A 12,650-nucleotide genomic window follows, 5' to 3' on the forward strand; every position below is an offset into this window, starting at 1 on the left:
ATGGGCATGGGGAAAACAGGACATTGCTTTGAGATTTGAGATCTCGTTATTGTTCCAATTAGTCCCAAACTGGTTAAATGTGGGCGTGGTGACTACAGAGGAAATAGCCCCAGCCTTCCGCATACCACTGGAGCTCTTCATCACCATTGATCCGATGCTTGAGCTCCACCGTAAGGGGGAAGAAAACTGTGCTATGATGGAGAAACTGGCTTGTATAGAGGTATTTGTACAGTACACACGTGGACACAGTTTAGTCCTCTGCTCATCCTCATGTTTCTTTTCTCCCTGAGGATTTGCAGCAGATAAACCCACAACATGGGAGACTGTAAATGACTCCTCAGAACATCAGCTAACGCTAAAGTACCTCTTGACTCCAAACTGATCTCCCTTCTTGAGCATTCCCAGATACCAACAGAGCCAGTAGCCCATACAAAGGCACAGTGGAAGGAAAGAGAGAGAATTTTTCTAGTCAACCAGCTGTATCTTTTGTTTAATGTTTGCTGGGTTTTTCTGGTTTTGTTTTGTTTTAGAGTTGGGGTGGGAGTGGACATAACTTCACAAACCTAATACAGTAATTGTTTTGCATCTTCCATGTTTTATGCAAAAGCAGACATTTAAATCAATAAATAATCGTGCCCTAGACTGAAAGTTAATGTTTAGGAGAGGAAAAAAATTGTTGGAATTTTTTCTACATTTTTTTGTGAAGAATCTTTTTTGGAAAGGAAGGATACATATTTTTGTTGTGTAATATTTTCTATTTTTGAATGCATTTTATTGGTACAAGACTGTTTTTTTGGTGAAGACATTATTTAAAAAAAAAAAAAGAAAAAAACTAATCGAAAAGTTTGCCCTTAAGGATATGCTGCAGTTTTGAGGTTAAAAAAAAAAAAAAATAACTGATTCAAGACGCGTGTTAAAAGTTGGGATTATATTGTTGTTTTTTGTAATTGTTACAAGAAGAAGTTTGTACCCACTGCTGTTTATTTTGTTTCAGATGAGTAAGTAAAGGGATTGTTCTTGTTTTATTCTTTTTTTAGAGAAAAAAAAAGCTATTTATGAAATGTCAAAAACACTGGACTGTGAGTTTAAGTGTGGAAGCATTTTACCACCCTGTGTCTTCGACCAATTATGGGAAACCCCTTTTCTCTTCCCCCCACCCCCTGCCTTAGCCTTGCCAAATGAGAAAAAAATGTAACAGCTGTCGGATGATCGAAGCCACTGAAGACCTGCTTTAATTTTTACGGTTTGAAAAAGTTGGAAAACCAAAGTTAAATTTCTTTCTGAAATCCCACTGTCTGTAGCCCTTTTTTTTGTATGACACAGCCGGTTGACTCTGCCTCTCTGTCTTGGATCATTGCCTTCTTAAGGACTGGGGGCCAGCTCTGATGCAACAGAGGCATAAAGGTGGTGAGCCTGAGAGTTGAGGTCTCATGAAGTCCCTGTGAGCGGGGCTTCAACTTCTCAGCGGGCAGCCACGCTTCCCATCCCGCGGGGAGGCTGCCGAGAGAGCAGTGCTGACCTGCCGGAGCAGAGATGCCCCCTCATTGCCTCCATCCTCGGCTTCTAAGACCTCCCTGTTACCATTGCTCTCTAGACTGGCTTTGCTTCTCTCGGCAGCCCACCTTCCATGGATGGGGTGGGGAAGGAAGGATCCAATTGAAAGAAATGGCTGTGGGTGCTGTGAAGGCACCCCCAGCCCTGGGGAAGGTGGGGCAAGGGACCCTCTAGCACAAGGGAGCTTGCCTGCCTCATCTTTGGCTGTGTGGATTGTCCATCCATCTACTCACTGTGAAGATGGAGAGGCAGAGTGCCCTAAGGCTGTTCAATAGCTTTTTCCATATTTTTTCAAGATTGAAAAAATAATTTTTAAAACTGTGATTTAAAAAAAAAAATCATTTGGCTGGAGGGAAGGGAAAAGGGAAACACCAAAAGCTGTAACATGATTAACTGGAGATATTTAACTGGGGGCACTTTCTAGACCAAGACAAATGAATCCCGTTCTGGACCCTAAAGCAGCCAAATCTTGAGACTGTCTATGACAGAAAGCTGAAGAGAGGCCTCCATTTCCTCCTTTCTCCTTTCTTCTCTCTGTCTCGAAATTCTCTCTTGTTCTCCTTTTCCAGCTTCCCTTGGACGACTGCCCCCAATGGCCCTTGGTCTCCCATCTCACTTGTGTGTGCACGTACACACACACACACACACACACACACACACACACTTGCACAACACCATTTTTCTTAAGGATTGTGGGACCGAACAAAATCTTGTGCCTTCATTTTTTTCCTTTTATAGTTAGATGAACCTCTTCCCTTTTTACAATGTTTAAAAAACAGGGGAGGTTGAAGTGTTAGTGGAAGACTTGGGTGTCATTTAGGAAGTAATTTTTGTTTAGCACGTTCCCCCAAACATTAACGCAAACATTTCCACCCCTTCATCATACTCTTTGGACATTTAGAGCATCAAGTAACCGGGTACATGACAGCCAAAACCCATTTAATTTTAGAGCAATTCCTGAAAATTTTATTTCGTACACTTCTTTGATCTTTATCAAAAATGAGGTGAGCAATGGCAGGCAGCCTTGTTCTCCCACTTTGGTGCTTTTGCGTGTGGTGCGGGGTGGGCGTGGGAGGGGGGAGAGTGGGTGTGTTTTGACAGAGGGTGCATCCCTAAAGATCTCTGGTGCTGAAGGGCCTCCAGTTCCTTTCAGAGACTGCATATGACACACTTTACACACGAATGGTATCACATGCAATATTTTAATGGAGCAATGGGAGAGGCTCTTTGAAACGGGGTTTTGCATCTTTTTGTAACGTTTTGATTTCTCTGGTGCCTTATTCCTACTGGACGCTGGCACTCACATCCCCACGGGGAGCTGACCCAGAAGTCAGCCTCGGGAGCGGGGACGCCTGGGCAATGCTGGAGCGTGCAGGGCGTGAGGCGGCTGGTGTCAGTTGGTGGGGAGGGGACTAGATGGCATCTCTGAGCCGAAGCCAAGCAGGAACTGCACAAATCCACACGAAGTTAACGCTTCCGACTCGGAACACACCGCAAACTCATCCTTCCTCATCTGAGCTTTCCTTCCTTCTTCCTCTTCTATCTCTGCCTTCTCATAAGGCGCTGCTGCTGCTGAGGTGCCCAGAGTCCAGAACGCCCAGTAATCACTCAGGCACAAGCCTGGCACTGCCACGTCAGCCCCTGGCACGACCAGACCCGGGCTTCTCTTGCTGGGGGCTGCGAACCGTCAGATTTTTTCTCATCAAAAATGTTTTCCAAGGAATCAGTGGAGTACAGTTATTCTGCATTAAAAATGCACTTTAAAAATAAATAAATAAAAGCTCCAGACTGTTTAAAATGTACAGAGGGGGCAGGGGAAAGATAAACATGTGCTAGTGTCTGAACCCAGTTCAGTTTATCTCCAGTTGAAACGATATACACTATATTATGTATAAATGTATACACACTTCCTATATATATATCCCTGTATATATATAGTGTATATATTATACATGTATAGGTGTGTATATGTGCATATATACACACATGCACATACAAATCCAGATGCTTTCATTACAAAACCAGATGCTACACAAACAGCAGCAGAGGAAACAAGGTTGGACTCTTGCAACAGATCACAAAAAATAAAAACAGCCACTTGCAGTGACTTTGGTCATTTCTGTATGTTCACAAGGAATGGATTGTAACAAAGAAAAAAAGGAACAGTATTAGTGAAAGAGGAAAAATGGGCGAAACCATCTTGATCCAATGGGAATGCAGTAATGTTCTATACCATTTCACCTATTTCTTTTAGTCATGTTGATTTGATTTCAGCTTTTGGCTATTAAATTTTTTTAAACTCAAGTGACCCACCACAAACTGAACAAAACAACTACAGCGAAAGCCCTTTTCAGTGGAAGATGTCAGAAATCTCAAAACCCTTGGCCTGACTCAGAACTACCATGTGCAAATCAGTACTCTCTTAATGTTGGAAATAAAACTTAAAAAAAAAAAAACTTTTTTGAAGCACCTTAATGTGGCCATCCATTCAAGGAATGGGTGCCACTTTTTTCTTTGAGCACCTTATTGACGTGTTTTGCTATCTGCTGTCTTTCTGTTACCTGTTGGCTGAATGGCTAGCTGTTAACACACACATGCGCACAGACCAGAGAGCTGGGCATGCGTGTTCTCAATGAAGTTTACTGTGGTGACTGCTGAAAGGTGAACCCGTTTCCTGATCTTCCGGCCACAGTGTTGTGATAAGATTCGAAGAAGCCCTATTCCCTGCACAGAAATGTTTCTTATCACATTGTATCTTAGTATGGAAAGGAATATGGTCCCTTTTTTGCAATTGCTACTGTACACACACACACACACACACACACACACCACACCACACCACACATGCACAAACATATTCATTCGTCCAAGTGGTATTTTCAGTGTCTGTGTGGGTGTCACTGTTTACGCAGTTTCTATTTCCCAGTGAATTTTAAGTGGAGGGCAACTTTTCTAACCAGATTGTCTTTTCAGACTGAAGACCTGGGTATTGGGGAAGAGTTTGGAAAGAGGGAGAGGCAAGGCAAAAGAGAGCTTTAAACTGAAAGAATAATTTCCCACGAGGAACCTGAGCTCGATGACTGGAGAGACTGTAACCTCCAACCTTTGCAGGTGGGCAAAGGACACTGCTTATATCAGTCTGTGTACCGTACAAACCCATGGAGACATGAACACACACCCATCCACCATCAATATATACACATGGTTTGGGATGAGCAGGTCAATAGTTTTGAGAGGGAGTTTGTTCCTTTTTTTTTTCTCATTATACTCTTTAATTGTTGTCAGTTATCAAACAAACAAACAAAAAAATTGTTTTGAAAAACCTTGCATACGCCTTTTCTATCAAGTGCTTTAAAATATAGACTAAATACACACATCCTGCCAGTTTTTTCTTACAGTGACAGTATCCTTACCTGCCATTTAATATTAGCCTCGTATTTTTCTCACGTATATTTACCTGTGACTTGTATTTGTTATTTAAACAGGAAAAAAACATTCAAAAAAAGAAAAATTAACTGTAGCGCTTCATTATACTATATTATTATTATTATTATTGTGACATTTTGGAATACTGTGAAGTTTTATCTCTTGCATATACTTTATACGGAAGTATTACGCCTTAAAAATACGAAAATAAATTTTACAAGGTTTCTGTTTTGTGTGGAAGAGTAATTGATGTTGCTAAGAATGATGTTTGTTTTTTGGGGTTTTTGTTGTTTTTTTTTAAATGTTACCAGCACTTTTTTTGTAAGTTTCACTTTCCGAGGTATTGTACAAGTTCACACTGTTTGTGAAGTTTGAATATGAAGGAATAATTAAAAAAAAAAAACTCTTCTCTTGGTTTCCTGTTGTGTCTTCTTTATATTGTGGCAATGTTTCTACACATTCATACATTGTGGCCTAGGCCTAGTCTGAGATTATGCAAATTGAGAATTATAGCTAAAAGGCCAGGAAAATTCTCAACATATCAATCCTCATGCTACAAGAAGTGAGAATTCCAGGATGGGTGATACTGAAATCACTTTGGGGAAATATAAGGCCAGTTGGGGCATTTTCCTTCTCCTGTCCACACCTCATAAATGGCACATGGCTCATTTACTGTTATCTGAATTGATTCACCTTTTTTCCCCTTTCTCCATGTGCAAATCATTATCTCTCTGCCTACAGTGGAAATAACCAATCCCATGTGACACTATGCCCATCTATCCCTGTATCTTTGTATCCAAAGAAAGTTCGTGGTTCAAAATACGTCCCCATCTGATGACTGTGGGGGCTCCTGAGGGACTCCTGTTTGCTCCATAGGCCCTTTCTCATACGTGACCCTACCCATAAGGGCTCTCTAACCTCATCATTCTCACAGAAATTGCTGGTGTGATGGAGAAAACGTACATCTTGTTTGTCCCGGGTGACGTCAACCCAACTGAATTAGATTTGCTGTCTTCAGTAAGCATCTACATTTCACTCAAAACTGTGCAAGAAGTATGTGTATGTGTATGCAAGTGTATGCAAGTGTATGCAAGTGTATGCAGGAAATGAAGTTATTTCAGCTCTTGGTGAGCTTTCAAATCTAACAGCTAGAAATATATGAATAAAGATTCATATACATCAAGAGTTAGATTGTACCATTCAGACTCTCAGTGCCTTGGGAGTTTATAAACTAACAAAAAGAGACATGGGAAGGTCCATCAAGGAAGTGTCCAAGGAATAAACAGTCTCGTCTGGGGACTCCCAAGAACATGCAGGCTTTGGGTTGGAGGAGGTGAGTGTGGACAGACATTCCCACCAGTGTGAGGAACACAAAGATACCCAGGCATGGGCTTGGGATGGGGAGAACCTGGGCTGAAAGGTGACCTCTATGAATTTAAATACTGACTTCTTGCAACTCAATCACTGAGCCCCTAAGTTCACCTGATATTCTAGGAAGTACAAAATAAAAGGAAGAAAACATTTTCCTGATGCATGATCTTCCCCTATTTGATTTCTATGACTCTTAGCAACATCTTAATGATGCCAGCCAGCTTCACCCAGAGTCCTTGCTCTCTCTGTGTGTCATCATCTCTCCTGAAGCCTCTTTCCTGCCTGTTGAAAATGTGGTGGTGTGGTTTATACAGGGACTATAACAATAGTAAGTGGCACACGGACTACTCATATGGCACTTAACAGTTTACAAAGTTTCTCCTTCACACGCTTTTTCCATCCCTACAATTACCTTGTGAAACATTATTACGCTAACTTATAGAAACAAAAGTTCAGAAATATGTCTTTCCCAATATAAAACAATTAATAAACTAGTGCTTGAAGTCAAATTTTTGAAATCCAATGATATATATACCACACCAGTGTTTCTCAAACTTGAGTAATGTGTATATACTTACAAAGGAAAAAAGTACTTCTCAGAGACCCCTCCCCACAGGAAGACTCTGTGATTATTTTTATTATAATGCCTATTAATACATTAATTCTTAATAGAATGTACTTTTATTAAACCCTTTCTGAAATATGCTCAAACATAAAACCAGGTAAACCTATTATCCTTATACCTCTTACAGAATTATAAAACTAAAATATGAACTTATTTACAAAACATAGACCCACAGACATAAAAAACAAAGTTATGGTTATCAAAGGGGAAGTGGGGGAGGGATAAATTAGGAGTTTGGGATTAACATATACACACTACTATATATAAAATAGATAACCAACAAGGACCTACTGTATAGCACAGGGAACTATACTCAATATTTTGTAATAACCTATAAGGGGAACTATACTCAATATTTTATAATAACCTATAAGGGAAAGGAATCTGAAAAAGAGCATATATATATATATATATATATATATATGTACACACACACACACACACACACACACATATATATGTATATGTTATATAACTGAATCACTTTGCTGTATACCTGAAACTAACACAACATTGTAAATCAACTATACTTCAGTTTTTAAAAACACTAAAATAAAAATAAGTACAGGTAAACAACACAAGTGTAATAATTGGATTACAATAAATGTAATATATTGGATGAGGCTTTGCTGACTTGAAGTCACTGCTCACAAAGGGAGGTGCACTGCCTGCTCCGGGTCCTGATGCCGTGGCCCTACATGACAGAGTACAAAGTAAGAACAACTCTCCCATCACTTTCCTAGTATTTCAACTACTGCAAACTCTTCCACTGCTCCACCTTACTGGAGCAAATGAATCTTTTATGAATCAAGCTTCCCTGTCTTGAAATCAACTTAATTAGAAACACAAATATGAAGACTGAAGACAATGACAGTACCTTATTATAAGAAGGTCATCAATATCCAAGACACATTTGACTTTCCTAAAGACTATCATCACACTTAACACAGAGAAGTTTTAAATACTTACCGAGAGCTTGCAGACCTCAAGGATATATCTGCAACGTCTTAGCATTCCTTAAATCCCAACAAGATTTGATGCCCCCCAGGGACCTCTGTGGCACCGTAAGCAGTGCCAGGCACAATAATAACATTAATTCAGCATTTTACAGCTTACAAACACTCAACCACATTATCTTACTTCATCTCCCCAAGAACCCTATAAAGTAGATATTATTATTACCATTTTACAAATAAGGAAACATTTGTAATGAGGATCAAGAGGTTAAGTGGCTCATCCAATGTCATGAGGCTAACTAGCAGCGTTCAGCACTTGGACAAGTATTCTGACTCCCAATCCACGACACCACAGCTACTGTTCTTTTGGCCTCTATAAATTATAATCAACTAGACTTTTAGTGGCAGAGGCGATGTTCTTAACAACATTCTGACATGAAGTCAGAATGACTGTAGGCCAAGGCAAGTCTTGTGATGCAAGTCTATTCCTGCGTAACACTTGTGAATTGCAAACTTCTTGCCAGTTCTTGCCCTGTTTATATGAACCACTTAGCTACCACAGATACCTTTGGGGAAGAGTCTGAAATAAGTAAATGCACAGCTTGCTTTTGGTGTCATGCTTGTCTCGATCAAAGGAAGGACAGAAGAGAACAGAAGAAGACCTCCATGTTTCTTCCTGGTGGTAGCCTTTTCAAATGCATAACATCTGCAGATCCATCCAATGGCTTATAGACACTCAACTCTGTGTTTTCTCCACATGCAAGGCAATTACTAGAATCGTGATATCTAATATACTAGCCACCAGTCACATGTTGCTATTTACATAACTTTTAAGTTAATCAAAATTAAATAAAATTTAAAGTTCCTTAGTCACATTAGCCACATTTCAAGTGCTCAGTCACGTGTGGCTAGGGGCTGCCGTGTTGGAGAGCACAGGTATAGAAGATTTCTATCATCAGAGAAAGTTCTATCAGATAGTATTGTCCTAGACTCTAACTTATGCAAAAAAAAAATTCTCTCAAGCATCAAAGTATATAATTCTGACTTCCAGAAAACTCAGGCTCTTACACGCATAAGGCTTCCTGGGCCTCTGGGCAGGTGTGCTTGGAGTGGATATGGGGAATTACTGCAGTTTTGCAGGACTAGAAAGAACCAGAAGACGGAACAAAACACTCACACTTCACACCTGGCAGCTACAGCCATGCTGCTGACTCCCTCCTTTGGTGGGGTTTGGTGAGCCCACCAGAACGCTGCCATTCGTGTGCAGCACACACGGCCACCCTGCCTGTCCAGCCCAGCACTGATGGAATATGTATAAACCTGAGTCCGTGATGGTTCATTTCCAGGGGCCCGCAGGCTGAGAAGGAAAAGTCATGAAATAAAATTGCATGGGAAGGTTCTATCCACTCATGAAGATCATCTACCTCAAAGCTCCATGACTCATAATTTCTCTTATTTGTTCAGTATAATTCTTTGGGTCACAGATCAGACTCTATATGCCCAGGCTTAGAATGTGGAATAATAAGGGGTAGGGAGTCAGTAAACGTATTTTTCTTTGAACTCACATTTATTGATTCATTTAGTCTCCCTTCCCCCTATCATGGAATCTAAGAGGGGATCCAGGAGAGCTTAGGAGCTCTTCCTGTTTACACTTAGTGGTCTCCCACCTCAATCTCTCCTGTGATCCTTCCTTATACTTCTCAAAAGACATAATAACAGGGAAAAGACTCCTCAAGCCCTGTCTTGAATGAGAGAGAGACAGAGCCCACCAGTCAGTGATAGACACACTCCCCCGGTACCACCTTGGCTGGGGTTTAGAGTCTACAGCTGCGCGGTCTAACACAAATACAATGGGAGCCACAGAGGCAATTTTAGATTTTCCAGTAGCCACATTAAGAAAGTAAAAAGAAGCAAGTGAAATTAATTTTAATAATATATTTTATTTAACACAATATATACAAAATATTATAATTCCAACACGTAATCAATATTTTTTCAATTATTCATGTGACAGTTTACATTCTTATTATTCACATTAAGTCTTCAAAATCTGGCATGTATTTTCTACTTCTAGCACAGCCCATCTCAATAGGACTAACGACATCCCACGTGAGAGCCACATGTGGAAAGTGGCTGCCGTACTGGACAGGCATGTCTCCAGGAATCTGACTTTTAGGGGATTGTCTTCTCAGTTCTCCAAGGAAAATCTGGTTCAATGAATTTCACTTTCAAATTTATTTTCCATCTAATTCAATCTCATTTTAGTAGCCTGTCCCATTTACAACATCTATGAGCTCCTTTGTATTTTTAGCACCATCCAAACGGCATCTGTAAACGTTTCCCTGTTACCATAATCATGTTAAATAACACCCAGCTCTCAGTTCAGCCTCAGCCCAATGTACAACTTTTCCAAATCAAACCACCACTCCCTTTTTTGTCATTATATGTTAGTTCATTTGTGAATTGTGCATTGTCTTCTACTTCCAACCAATCTGCACTAGTTTTGCAAGAAAAATGCTGTGAACTGCCATGGCAAATAACAGCATTTTTACAGGTATCTTTCTTCCAAAGGACTTGGCACTCTGGACAGAGTTCAGCTCATTGCTCCTGACTACATACTTGTTTGGTAGAGAACTGAGAAAAATCAAAATCAAAATGCAAGGAGGAGTAGGAGTTGAACTGTCTCCTCACTCAACCAGCCTAATTCTGAGGGAGCAGGGCAATGTTCTATTTTAACCATTGGTAAAGGACAGTCTTGCTTCACATTTTCTCTCAGTTCCTGTGCCCATGAAAGAAAATCAGTCTCCTATAAACCCAACCTCCCTCATTCTTCTAAGAGAGGTGGTGGGAGGATAAATCCTGAATGCCAGCCAAACAGAAATGAGCAGCTCAGATGCCACTCTAACCCCAGCACAAAGAGCTCAGGGTGTGAATTTAAGGGTTCCAGGCAGCTAGTTTGAAGTGCTCATTTTTTAAAACTTCCATCACCCTCCTTTGTTTTCCTGTGAAGAGTCCCTATTTTAAAATCCAGATTTTTCCTTTCGGTGGGAAACAGATTCTTTCTTCAAAGGCTCAATGGCAGATTGATAGAGAAGAGGTGGATCTCGGCCCAAAAGCTGAACTACAGCTCCTACAGTAGACATACACCATTTCTGTGGGCTTCCCCAATGCACGTGACTGGAAGAGCCTAGAATCCTCTATATCAGGCCATCACTAGCTTCTGCGTACATCAAGCAAAAGGAGATTTGAAAGTCTGCCCAGAGAATAGAATCTGAAGTCTCGCTGGCTCCCTTGATGCCAGGGTCTTCCATGTGAGACTTTCAGCTCCCAACTTTAGAACCTATGAATTCCCTAGACAAAAATCCTGCTCTCCCAGCCCAGCCTCACTGTTCCCTACATCCTCCCAGGCCACGTCCCCACAGATGAGCTTATCCTGACCATCTCACTCTGAACTGACATCTCTTCCCAAAGGCCTGTGTCTTGGACCCTTATCTCCTCACTACCTTTTAATGTAAATGTTGTCTCCCCACTGAACTGTAAGTTCTCAGAGGGCTGGGATCTGAGTCGATCAATGGTTTAGTCATCCTCCAATCTCCACATACAAGCTGGTAGCATGCCTTAGTCCTAAAATGCCTGGGGTGTGTGAACGTTGATGCAGATGACAGTGGCAAATGAGACGAGGTGCCTCTGCAGTCACCCCATCCCCGAAATCCACCACAGAATCCTGTAGCCCTGAACCCTGCCCAGTGCTTTTAGGGGGAATGCAGATCTCAGCCACAGGATCTGTTCCAACTGCCAGATTCAAAACCAGGTCAAGTGTTTGTTTGGTTTTCTAACTTTGCATTGGTAATCAAGATACAGGCTCCTCCCCGGGATCTGCCAAGATGGAACAGAAGGGAAGGGTAAAGGGAATGCAGACACAGAGGAGGATGACATACATTCACTCAAGCGAACACACCCGCACACACACGTGTGCAGACGTCCACATGCATACACACGCCTATACACACACACGCGCACACACACACACACACACACACACACACACACAGAGCCGTGATGGGCAGACGCCAATATGTCTGCACACACACGCGCGCGCACACACACACACACACACACACACACACACACAGAGCCGTGATGGGCAGACGCCAATATGTCCATCTGTGATAGCACAGGCAGGACTGTGTCTCCCAGAGGATGCCCCCGGGAGCTAGCCCTTCTCGGCGGGGACGCTGAAGCTCTCGAGGCTTCTGTAAATCAGGACGTTGAAGTAGTCGTGCGTCTCGGGCTCTGCGCCGTCCTCTCCCGGCTGCTCCCTGCAGAGGCCGGCGTCCACCCGCGCACAGCTGCCCGGGGAGGGCAGGACGCCGGGCCTCCACTCCTCCTGTTCAGACGGCCTCCTCCCGAGGCCACCTTCCGCAGAACGGATTCTGAGAGATTTCTTTCAAAAACAAAAAAAACTACAAAGTGAGTATGTGGGGATGTTATTTAAAAGTTACTCCCCTCATCAAAAAATCTAGCAACAATAAATGCTGGAGAGGGTGTGGAGAAAAGGGAACCCTCTTTCACTGCTGGTGGGAATGTAAATTAATACAGCCACTATGGAGTACAGTATGGAGGTTCCTTAAAAAACTACAAGCAGAACTACCATACGCCCCAGCAATCCCACTACTGGGCATATACCCTGAGAAAACCATAATTCAAAAAGAGTCATG

General features: G+C 41.8%; 1 protein-coding gene across 1 annotated transcript in view; it reads right to left on the reverse strand.

Moving 5' to 3' along the window:
* Positions 1-12,145: 12,145 nt before the first annotated feature.
* TIGIT (T cell immunoreceptor with Ig and ITIM domains) overlaps positions 12,146-12,650 on the reverse strand; it is a 14,959-nt gene continuing 14,454 nt past the window's right edge. The window contains exon 4 of the mRNA XM_024120078.1: positions 12,146-12,376. Coding sequence (XP_023975846.1) covers positions 12,146-12,376 — 231 coding nt within the window. The remainder of the gene's footprint in view (positions 12,377-12,650) is intronic.

Source organism: Physeter macrocephalus, chromosome 1 (genome assembly GCF_002837175.3).
Source record: "Physeter macrocephalus isolate SW-GA chromosome 1, ASM283717v5, whole genome shotgun sequence".
Taxonomy (NCBI): Eukaryota; Metazoa; Chordata; class Mammalia; order Artiodactyla; family Physeteridae; genus Physeter; species Physeter macrocephalus.